We start from the raw sequence: 13197 nt of genomic DNA, 5'->3' as shown, positions 1-13197 counted from the left end.
AATTTATATTATTCAACCCTTAGAAACTACCCCTTTACATAAAATTAAATAAAAATAAATCTAATGACTGCAAACTTTTAGATTTTGCATTCTTTTTGATATTAAAGTTTCTTGTCTCTACTAGAAGTAATTTTTAATTGTCTATACCCTGTCAACCCTCAAGAACAACCCCTCTGATAAAAAATAAAAAATTTTTAATGACTGTTAACGTTTTGATTGTGAAATCTTTCGGTATTCAAGTGTATTTGTCAAATACGAAGTGATTTTTCATTTTATACACCCTAACAACCCTTAAAAACCACCCCTTTGCCAAGATTATGTATATATCATGTCTTGGTACTCTCAAATGTACCTACAGGCAACTTAGCATCAACAGAAAAAAATTATGCGCCCAAATTTGAAACTTTTTTATATTCTATAATTCAAAAAAAAATTTTCAAATTTTTATTTTTTATGTAACTCCATTAATTTTGGGGCAATCACTTCCCCCAAAAAACCATTTTAAAGGTAATTTTCAGGGCTACAAGTCTATGTATGTTAGAAGGGCTTGATAATTTCCATATCATATTAATAAAGGGTCGAAGGGATGTGGATAAGCAATCCACCCACTATAGTGACAGATTATTTTGATTATAACTACGTCAATTTTTATGCTACAGAAAAAATAAAAAAAGCAAAATAATCGTCATAAAAAATACTTTGATTTGATAGTTTACTTGTTTTTGTACCTTTCATAGGTATGGAGAAAAAAAATGAGCAAAAATAAATTTTTTGAAAAATCAAAAAAAGTATTATTTAATGTTAATATTTTTCAAAATTTTGCATTTCTAATCAGCCGAATTTTCAGATATCGTAAATAACATCCAAATAAAGTATTTGGTACACGGAAAAAGTTTAATTTTGATTTTAATTAAATTGGCATTAATTTAAGTGCAATTATTTTTTTTAACTTCAACTATTTTACACCGTATCTCACTGAATTTCCAGTCGAAACGACTTTTATCAGTAATAATTCGAAAGGTCTTTTTAAGCTCTTTAAAAAGTATTCAATGACTTTTTTTTGAAAAATTTACCATTTTCCCGATATTTGAGCTTAAACACTCAATTACATAAAACAAAAACTATTCAAATATCTATAACTTGCTTTAGATATAATATTAAGATCTAAAAATTTATCTCAATTTGTTTGTTTTTTTATAAGCTTCATTTTTGTTCTCCACACTTTTTTCGATAAAACGCATCATTACAGAGTTAAAAGTAAAAAACTATCGAAAAATGCAGTTTTTTTGACAATTTTCAATTGCGAATAACTCAAAAACTATTGATATATCAAAAAAATTTTATACAACATTTTTCACTTTAAATTTTCCGATCTTTCCATTTCTGGTTGTTTTTTTGGTGAAAAATTCATCCCCTCTCCCCCTTCCCCCCGAAAAGGGGTATCATCCCCCCGGGAGGGTTACACACTTCGACATCACGTAAATCTCGCTTTTTATATATACAGACACACACCTATCATTTGTCAAATTTTTAAATAAATCGTCGCCGTATTAAATAATCCGGAGGGGAAATTCTTCAATACCCCCCTGTTCAATCCATTTTTTTTTTATTTTTCTCCTCATTAGGTTGTGAAATTATAATCCCTGGTACCATCCATCGTTATAAAACGGCTTTACTACTATTAAAAACTCGATAGAAACATCTTAAAGACACATTGTAAACAAACGCGGCGTCCATCTTGTACACAACTTTCTCATAACCTAATTTTCGGTTAATATAAGATGGAGTCGACCACTGCTGCCGTGCAGGTCATCAGCTTCATTTAAACTCCGCATCAGCCTCATTCAGAATAGAAACTAGCTCAGATTTGTATATTTGTAATACAAGCAACTACCGCCATCTCTAGGTCAAACCGGATACTTCCGGAACCATCTTGGTATTAATAAAATGTCGCGCGGATTCATTTTTAGTTAATTTTCTATAGAAAATATCATTTTTTTTTTCATTATCCACACTCGATTATATGAATATTTGAATATTAGATTAGCGTTGATTAGTTTTGAGAAACGTACGACTCAGAAATGTTCGTCGAAGTCTAATGAAACCTCAGTACGTTCAAGCTTCGCATACGAAACCGGACGTTAGTATAAATAATACCCAACCCCGATGTCAGTAAGGTGGAAAACGCGAAACCCCACAACTCGCTTTTTATGGGAAATTTCTACGGGTTTCGTTTTAATACAATTTTTATTATTAATGGACAAATACACAATGATATACAGGGTGTTTTTATTTAAGAAAATCACGTTTTAATGGGTGTAGTACAAATTAGAACCAAGCCGTCGTTGCAAAGAGCAGGATTTTGTCTTATTTGGACATCGAACATCGCCATCAACAAATTCGTTAGTTGGGTGTTGAAATTCCAAGTTGTTTGTCACGTGGATGTTTCAACTAACACTCCTTAACATCTTCTAAACCTCTACGAGTCCAAGATTCGTCCATAAAGTTCATTTGGAGCTCGTCTTCTAAGCGTTTCCTGGGGATGATCGACTCGATACAATTTCTAGAGTTAACCAGACATTTGAATGGTTTAGAACATAGAAAAAAGATCGTTTCGACTTGATACTGTTTTACTGAAACAGCAGATCGTCCAGAACTTCATTTTTTATCGTTTCTTTGGTGGAGTTCGAACTTCCAGAACCAGGTACCAAGGACACGACTTTTTTCAACCTACAGAAGAATGTTTTACATCCCCAAACATCTACTAAACCTCTACGAGTCCAAGATTCGTCCATGGAGTTCATTTGGAGCTCGTCTTCTAAGCGTTTCCTGGGGATGATCGACTCGATACAATTTCTAGAGTTAACCAGACATTTGGACGGTTTAGAACATAGAAAAAAGATCGTTTCGACTTGATACTGTTTTCCTGAAACAGCAGATCGACCAGAACTTCATTTTTTATCGTTTCTTTGGTGGAGTTCGAACTTCCAGAACCAGCTACCAAGACACGACTTTTTTCAACCTACAGAAGAATGTTTTACACCCCCAAACATCTACTAAACCTCTACGAGTCCCAGATTCGACCATGGAGTTCATTTGGAGCTCGTCTTCTAAGCGTTTCCTGGGGATATTTGAATCGATACAATTTCTAGAGTTAACCAGACATTTGGACGGTTTAGAACATAGAAAAAAGATCGTTTCGACTTGATACTGTTTTACTGAAACAGCAGATCGTCCAGAACTTCATTTTTTATCGTTTCTTTGGTGGAGTTCGAACTTCCAGAACCAGGTATCAAGACACGACTTTTTTCAACCTACAGAAGAATGTTTTACATCCCCAAACATCTTCTAAACCTCTACGAGTCCAAGATTCGTCCATGGAGTTCATTTGGAGCTCGTCTTCTAAGCGTTTCCTGGGGATGATCGACTCGATACAATTTCTAGAGTTAACCAGACATTTGGACGGTTTAGAACATAGAAAAAAGATCGTTTCGACTTGATACTGTTTTACTGAAACAGCAGATCGACCAGAACTTCATTTTTTATCGTTTCTTTGGTGGAGTTCGAACTTCCAGAACCAGCTACCAAGACACGACTTTTTTCAACCTACAGAAGAATGTTTTACACCCCCAAACATCTACTAAACCTCTACGAGTCCCAGATTCGACCATGGAGTTCATTTGGAGCTCGTCTTCTAAGCGTTTCCTGGGGATATTTGAATCGATACAATTTCTAGAGTTAACCAGACATTTGGACGGTTTAGAACATAGAAAAAAGATCGTTTCGACTTGATACTGTTTTCCTGAAACAGCAGATCGACCAGAACTTCATTTTTTATCGTTTCTTTGGTGGAGTTCGAACTTCCAGAACCAGCTACCAAGACACGACTTTTTTCAACCTACAGAAGAATGTTTTACACCCCCAAACATCTACTAAACCTCTACGAGTCCAAGATTCGTCCATGGAGTTCATTTGGAGCTCGTCTTCTAAGCGTTTCCTGGGGATGATCGACTCGATACAATTTCTAGAGTTAACCAGACATTTGGACGGTTTAGAACATAGAAAAAAGATCGTTTCGACTTGATACTGTTTTCCTGAAACAGCAGATCGTCCAGAACTTCATTTTTTATCGTTTCTTTGATGGAGTTCGAACTTCCAGAACCAGCTACCAACACACGACTTTTTCCAACCTACAGAAGAATGTTTTACACCCCCAAACATCTTCTAAACCTCTACAAGTCCCAGATACATCTGGAGCTCGACTTCCAAGCATAACCCTTGGAATTCTCGACGTCTTCCCCGAGCAGTACAACCTCCAGATGTTCAAGATCAATATCTACAAGCATCTCCACAATCTTTTATATAAAAAAAGTCTTTTTTCGTTTTGGATCGTTCGGTTCAATGTGCAGCTTCGTTTCGAGATCGATTTCAGTTTTTTTTTTAGCGGTAATTCGTTTCTTTTGAATTATAAACTAATTAAGAACACCGTCACTGACTTTAATACTTGTTACCAACTTCTGCTTAACTTAATGTCAATCGTTATACTAAAATGAGACGAAATTGAATACGAGAATTCCCCGTGGACTTCAACGGCCCCGCTACGCCGTAAACTACCATGGAAATGGATGACAGAACACACAGATTTTGTTGTGGATGCCACGTTCGGTTTATATCGACTTTGGGAGTTTCAAATTCGATTTTTTAACAATTCTTGTTTGTTTATTCGAATATTTAAACTGAAATTCATGTTTCGGTGAATATCTGCGGCCGAATTTGATAACAGAAGCAATTAACGAATTGGTTGATGAAAAAAATTGGGTTTTATTATTTTTTACGCATTAGGATTGAAAATTTCCTCGCAATTATCATTATTGGTTTCATTTTGATGTAATATCGTGTCGAATGATGTTTCGGCAGCTTCACCGCGACACTACGACCCCCTAGTTAACAAAATTATTTATGGGAAACGTTTCGATTGAATTCAATTACTAGTAAAACATAAATTTTCTTCGTTTCTTGATCAGAATTTTTGGTTTTCGATGGTTGAGGATCTGGAGAACTTGGTCTCGAATGATTTGCTTGTGTCGTAGATTTAGACCAACCAAAAATTATGATAGTGATGTCTGTTTGTCGTAAATCAAAATGTACATCTGCGATTTTTTGGAAAAATTGCAGGAATATTGGAAAAAAATCTGATCAGAATTGAAAAATCTGGTTTTTCTGGTTATATAGGGAACAGGGATCCCATTTGAATGATATAGCAATGCAATATTGACTTTGGATCATCGTGGATACCTTCCAAAGCTTAATAACTGAAGGATATATCATATAAACGGAAATGAACAGTTTCCAAGTGGAATATATCGACTCCTAGTGGTCCCAGTTGAATAACACGGTAAATACGATCCAAGAAATACGATAGGTCAACAAATATTAACATCAGAACATCATGGATACCTTCCAAAGCTCAATAAATGAAGGATATATCATAAAAACAGAAATGAACAGTTTCCAAGTGGAATATATCGACTCCTAGTGGTCCCAGTTGAATAACACGGTAAATACGATCCAAGAAATACGATAGGTCAACAAATATTAACATCAGAACATCATGGATACCTTCCAAAGCTCAATAAATGAAGGATATATCATAAAAACAGAAATGAACAGTTTCCAAGTGGAATATATCGACTCCTAGTGGTCCCAGTTGAATAACACGGTAAATACGATCCAAGAAATACGATAGGTCAACAAATATTAACATCAGAACATCATGGATACCTTCCAAAGCTCAATAAATGAAGGATATATCATAAAAACAGAAATGAACAGTTTCCAAGTGGAATATATCGACTCCTAGTGGTCCCAGATTAATAACACGGTAAACAGGATTCAAGAAATACGATAGGTCAACAAATATTAACATCAGAACATCATGGATACCTTCCAAAGCTCAATAAATGAAGGATATATCATAAAAACAGAAATGAACAGTTTCCAAGTGGAATATATCGACTCCTAGTGGTCCCAGATTAATAACACGGTAAACAGGATTCAAGAAATACGATAGGTCAACAAATATTAACATCAGAACATCATGGATACCTTCCAAAGCTCAATAAATGAAGGATATATCATAAAAACAGAAATGAACAGTTTCCAAGTGGAATATCTCGACTCCTAGTGGTCCCAGATTAATAACACGGTAAACAGGATCCAGGAAATACGATAGGTCAACAAATATTAACATCAGAACATCATGGATACCTTCCAAAGCTCAATAACTGAAGGATATATCATATAAACGGAAATTAACAGTTTCCAAGTGGAATATATCGACTCCTAGTGGTCCCAGTTGAATAACACGGTAAACAGGATCCAAGAAATACGATAGGTCAACAAATATTAACATCAGAACATCATGGATACCTTCCAAAGCTCAATAACTGAAGGATATATCATAAAAACAGAAATGAACAGTTTCCAAGTGGAATATATCGACTCCTAGTGGTCCCAGTTGAATAACACGGTAAACAGGATCCAAGAAATACGATAGGTCAACAAATATTAACATCAGAACATCATGGATACCTTCCAAAGCTCAATAACTGAAGGATATATCATAAAAACAGAAATGAACAGTTTCCAAGTGGAATATATCGACTCCTAGTGGTCCCAGTTGAATAACACGGTAAACAGGATCCAAGAAATACGATAGGTCAACAAATATTAACATCAGAACATCATGGATACCTTCCAAAGCTCAATAAATGAAGGATATATCATAAAAACAGAAATGAACAGTTTCCAAGTGGAATATATCGACTCCTAGTGGTCCCAGTTGAATAACACGGTAAACAGGATCCAAGAAATACGATAGATCAACAAATATTAACATCAGAACATCATGGATACCTTCCAAAGCTCAATAAATGAAGGATATGGTATATAAACAGAAATAAACAGTTTCCAAGTGGAATATATCGACTCCTAGTGGTCCCAGTTGAATAACACGGTAAACAGGATCCAAGAAATACGATAGGTCAACAAATATTAACATCAGAACATCATGGATACCTTCCAAAGCTCAATAACTGAAGGATATATCATAAAAACAGAAATGAACAGTTTCCAAGTGGAATATATCGACTCCTAGTAGTCCCAGTTGAATAACACGGTAAATACGATCCAAGTAATACGATAGGTCAACAAATATTAACATCAGAACATCATGGATACCTTCCAAAGCTCAATAACTGAAGGATATATCATATAAACGGAAATGAACAGTTTCCAAGTGGAATATATCGACTCCTAGTGGTCCCAGATGAATGATATGGTGCTGAACATACTCCAGTCAACACCCTTTTGAATTTTCTGATAACATTATCAAAATAGGACACTAATTTCGATATAATATTGATATTGAATTCAAATTTTTGTCTACTTGCTTTTTTTACTAAATACAATCAACTTTCGAACACTCTTTTTAAACATTTAATGTTATCTCGAATCGTATATCATATTATGAAAATAACAAATTCTACGTCCCTGTTTCCAGAAATAATCGTCCGAAGTTTTCCACCCCTTCCCTAGAGACCTTATTATATATGATTAGGCGCGCGTCATGCACTTCGTAAATATGAATAACAAATGAATTCAGCTGATAAAACTGTCACTTTGAATTATTTTAAGTGATATTCCGACAATATGTTTATTTACACTTTATATACGGATCGTTTTCGAAAGTTTTAATAATAAACATCCGCCGTTGACAGTCAATTACTCGTATATTACGTCAGTTGTCAAATAAGTGAGGTTACGACTCGTTTAATTGACGTTCGTTTGCAGAAAATGGCGTCGCAATTTAAAAACCCAACAATAAATAAAAGTTTGTGTTCTCAAGACATTCTCAGACCTTAAAGTTTGCAAATTAAACGTTTTTTTAAAGGGAATTTCTTATAAAACAATCCAAATCACATATCGGACACATAGACACTGAAATTACACCGTACGAGGCGCGTTTCGATAACCAAGTTACCGTCTTCGGAGACTGAAGTCCAACCGTACTGTTTATCATTGATTCTTCCGCAGGGCGGGTAGGGAAGGAAGAAGAAAGAAAAAAAGAAGAAATTTGAAAGAAAATAATTGAAATATATTTAATTTCTAAATGTTTACTAACAACGTTTAACTGGAGGCATACAAATACAAGTAATTCAGTAGCTAAATCGGAAAATATGAAAAATACTTTTCGCTTTATCAATTTTTCGAGATAGGGGGTTTAATTTTTGCACTTGGGTACCGCTAATAGAATAGAAGATTCCTCGTGTACGTCCATGGATAATTGTTTTTTAAGAATGTTTTTAACGCTGCCGGATCTTTGTAAAAATTCTTTTTGCAGCGGTACCGATAGAAACGTCGATTTTTCATTCGATTCCTCTAAATTTTCACGTGGAAAACCGTCGTCCGATAAATTACCAATACTGTAAATGTCCGTGGCTTCCTCTATGTACCTCAAGGGTTTTCGATTGGATTTAATAGGGGCGATCGGAGTCGCGTTTGTCGGATTATCTATTTTTAGGATAACTTTCGCTCCGGGGGCGGTATAAGTGAAATTCGACGGTAACGAACGCACCTGGAATAGTACCTGAATCAGAATTTAACGTAATCCTCAACAGTTATGTCATGCAACTAACGTTTAAGTTCTACGTCGGAAGGAAAGCGACAGATGGAAGGAAAATTAGACAGATTCTACTTTAACGAAAAATTTTCTTCTTCTAAACACTTATTTTATTCGACAAGCTATTATTAATACAATCTTAATGGTTTAATACGCGTTTCGATTACCAAGTTATCGGTCTTCAGGGATAGAATGTGTACTTACCAGAATTATGGATGTTTCCAAGAATGTAAGACAACTTACCAATACAACTTCAAGGTATTTGAGTCTTTTAATCTAATATTTCCTTGGTTGGCTCGCAGAAACCACAGTTGACGTCCTCTGTCATACTCACCATCTGAATCATCGTCATCTTCTACCAAAACATCGTTTTTGGTCATTACGTAAAATTCTTCTTATTTCCAAGCTATTAAGGTTACGAATTTATGAATTTTTTTGGATTATCTTAAACTAGGAATGATATTTCATCAATAATTCACGTCCTCTGCCATTTCCATCATCTTAATCATCGTCATCTTCTACCAAAACATCGTTTCTGGTCATTACGTAAAATTCTTCTTATTTCCAAGCTATTAAGGTTACGAATTTATGAATTTTTTTGAATTATCTCAGACTAGGAATGATATTTCATCAATAATTGACGTCCTCTGCCATTTCCATCATCTGAATCATCGTCATCTTCTACCAAAACGTCTTTCTGGTCATTAAGTAAAATTCTTCTTATTTCCAAGCTATTAAGGTTACGAATTTATGAATTTTTTTGGATTATCTTAAACTAGGAATGATATTTTATCAATAACTGACGTCCTCTGCCATTTCCATCATCTTAATCATCGTCATCTTCTACCAAAACGTCTTTCTGGTCATTAAGTAAAATTCTTCTTATTTCCAAGCTATTAAGGTTACGAATTTATGAATTTTTTTGGATTATCTTAAACTAGGAATGATATTTCATCAATAATTCACGTCCTCTGCCATTTCCATCATCTTAATCATCGTCATCTTCTACCAAAACATCGTTTTTGGTCATTACGTAAAATTCTTCTTATTTCCAAGCTATTAAGGTTACGAATTTATGAATTTTTTTGGATTATCTTAAACTAGGAATGACATTTCATCAATAATTGACGTCCTCTGCCATTTCCATCATCTTAATCATCGTCATCTTCTACCAAAACATCGTTTTTGGTCATCACGTAAAATTCTTCGGATTTCCAAGCTGTTAAGGTTACGAATTTATGGATTTTTTTGGATTATCTTAAACTAGGAATGATATTTCATCAATAATTCACGTCCTCTGCCATTTCCATCATCTGAATCATCGTCATCTTCTACCAAAACATCGTTTCTGGTCATTACGTAAAATTCTTCTTATTTCCAAGCTATTAAGGTTACGAATTTATGAATTTTTTTGAATTATCTCAGACTAGGAATGATATTTCATCAATAATTCACGTCCTCTGCCATTTCCATCATCTGAATCATCGTCATCTTCTACCAAAACATCGTTTCTGGTCATTACGTAAAATTCTTCTTATTTCCAAGCTATTAAGGTTACGAATTTATGAATTTTTTTGGATTATCTTAAACTAGGAATGATATTTCATCAATAATTCACGTCCTCTGCCATTTCCATCATCTTAATCATCGTCATCTTCTACCAAAACATCGTTTCTGGTCATTACGTAAAATTCTTCTTATTTCCAAGCTATTAAGGTTACGAATTTATGAATTTTTTTGGATTATCTTAAACTAGGAATGATATTTCTTCAATAATTGACGTCCTCTGCCATTTCCATCATCTTAATCATCGTCATCTTCTACCAAAACATCGTTTTTGGTCATTACGTAAAATTCTTCTTATTTCCAAGCTATTAAGGTTACGAATTTATGAATTTTTTTGGATTATCTTAAACTAGGAATGATATTTTATCAATAACTGACGTCCTCTGCCATTTCCATCATCTTAATCATCGTCATCTTCTACCAAAACGTCTTTCTGGTCATTAAGTAAAATTCTTCTTATTTCCAAGCTATTAAGGTTACGAATTTATGAATTTTTTTGGATTATCTTAAACTAGGAATGATATTTCATCAATAATTCACGTCCTCTGCCATTTCCATCATCTTAATCATCGTCATCTTCTACCAAAACATCGTTTTTGGTCATTACGTAAAATTCTTCTTATTTCCAAGCTATTAAGGTTACGAATTTATGAATTTTTTTGGATTATCTTAAACTAGGAATGACATTTCATCAATAATTGACGTCCTCTGCCATTTCCATCATCTTAATCATCGTCATCTTCTACCAAAACATCGTTTTTGGTCATCACGTAAAATTCTTCGGATTTCCAAGCTGTTAAGGTTACGAATTTATGGATTTTTTTGGATTATCTTAAACTAGGAATGATATTTCATCAATAATTCACGTCCTCTGCCATTTCCATCATCTGAATCATCGTCATCTTCTACCAAAACATCGTTTCTGGTCATTACGTAAAATTCTTCTTATTTCCAAGCTATTAAGGTTACGAATTTATGAATTTTTTTGAATTATCTCAGACTAGGAATGATATTTCATCAATAATTCACGTCCTCTGCCATTTCCATCATCTTAATCATCGTCATCTTCTACCAAAACGTCTTTCTGGTCATTAAGTAAAATTCTTCTTATTTCCAAGCTGTTAAGGTTACGAATTTATGAATTTTTTTGGTTTTTCTTAGACTAAGAATAAGATTTCTTCTGATTCTTTAACCATTCCTCCATTCAATCGCTGATGTAGCGTCTCGCGAAGGTTCTGATCCATGGTATTGAGTCGTTGAATCATTTTTATCATCAACACTGTCGGTTTCTTCATATCCTGGCATATCCTGGTGTCCCGGAAACCACTTTGTTGGTGCGATCAGTACGTTTCAGGACATTCAAGGCTATCTCAGGAAATTTTCATCGGCTATCATAGTTTTTTGGTTATAAACGAAACCGAACGTATATTCAAAATGGATTTTATATAAATAAACCCAAATCAAGTTTTAATTGATAATTTTCCAAACAAAATACTACGAATCGTTCAAATTTCGTAGCAACAGGACTAATTGTAAACTCACGGTTTGGTCTTGAATTTCCACCCGTCTTAATCGCGCATTTTGATCACTTTTTTGACCAATTTTTTAACCATTAAATCAATCATTTTATTTTATTTATAAACCCCGTAGATTTACTGGTACTTTTAATTTTTTTTGTATCGTCTGTAGCCGCTGTTTTAATTACTTCTGCTTGAGTGAAATTGGGTACCAATCAACGTCCATTTTGACTTATCGCATTCGCGTCCATTTTGACTTATCGCATTCGCGTCCATTTTGACTTATCGCATTCGCGTCCATTTTGACTTATTGTCGCACGCCATGTTTTAGGAAAAATCACAAAAGACATACAACAGAAAGCAAAGTAGAGATTAGAAAAAATATATTTTAATATTTATTTTCGATCTACATAAAAAAGAAACAGTTTCTACATTATACATTTATTTACATTGAACACGCTATAAAACTACCAAAGATTAAAATCTTACTTTGTATAAATGTTTCTTTTGCGATTGGCCTTGTTGGTCGTCCTGAAGGGCAAGGTACAATTCCTTTTCGTTGAGTTCTTGCTTTTCGACGAATTCCCTTTCGAGCTGCGCGTCCAAATCCTGTTCGTCCTCTAGTTGTTTGTGGGATTCCTCCAAGTGTTTCATTAAAACCTATAAACAACCCACACGAATATATATATATATATATATATATATATATATATATATATATATATATATATATATATACAGTGTGAGCACGAAACGGGACGTCCAGATCCACAATTTTTTGTCTTCGTTAATTTATTTGACGTGATAATTTCACAGATATCATTTTATTTTGAACCTAATCGTAATAAACAACGAATATACAGTGTGAGACATCAATCGAACTTTGAAATTTTGAAAAAACTCACCCTGTAAATCAATTTTATGAGGGGAAATGTACTATTACGATAATTAGCGAATAAATTATTTATTTGACGTGATAATTTGACAGATTCCGTTTCATTTTGAACCTAATCGTAATAAACAACGAATATACAGTGTGAGACATCAATCGAACTTTGAAATTTTGAAAAAACTCACCCTGTAAATCAATTTTATTAGGGGAAATGTACTATTACGATAATTAGCGAATAAATTATTTATTTGACGTGATAATTTGACAGATTTCGTTTCATTTTGAACCTAATCGTAATAAACAACGAATATACAGTGTGAGACACCAATCGGACTTTGAAATTTTGAAAAAACTCACCCTGTAAATCAATTTTATTAGGGGAAATGTACTATTACGATAATTAGCGAATAAATTATTTATTTGACGTGATAATTTGACAGATTCCGTTTCATTTTGAACCTAATCGTAATAAACAACGAATATACAGTGTGAGACATCAATCGAACTTTGAAATTTTGAAAAAACTCACCCTGTAAATCAAT

At 33.9% G+C, this 13197-nt stretch overlaps 1 protein-coding gene across 2 annotated transcripts in view; it reads right to left on the bottom strand.

Moving 5' to 3' along the window:
- Nucleotides 1-8133: 8133 nt before the first annotated feature.
- LOC130449733 (voltage-dependent T-type calcium channel subunit alpha-1H-like) overlaps nt 8134-13197 on the bottom strand; it is a 56612-nt gene continuing 51548 nt past the window's right edge. For both annotated transcript variants that reach the window (XM_056787716.1, XM_056787715.1), the window contains exons 27-28: nt 12253-12423; nt 8134-8635 (exon numbers count right to left, since the gene is read on the bottom strand). In XM_056787716.1, the coding sequence (XP_056643694.1) occupies nt 8282-8635; nt 12253-12423 (525 nt within the window). In that variant the 3' untranslated portion in view covers nt 8134-8281. The remainder of the gene's footprint in view (nt 8636-12252; nt 12424-13197) is intronic.

The sequence above is a fragment of the Diorhabda sublineata genome, chromosome 10, assembly GCF_026230105.1.
Source record: "Diorhabda sublineata isolate icDioSubl1.1 chromosome 10, icDioSubl1.1, whole genome shotgun sequence".
NCBI lineage: Eukaryota > Metazoa > Arthropoda > Insecta > Coleoptera > Chrysomelidae > Diorhabda > Diorhabda sublineata.
The sequence above is the reverse complement of the archived record's forward strand: the minus strand, read 5'-3'. Positions and strand labels throughout refer to the sequence as shown.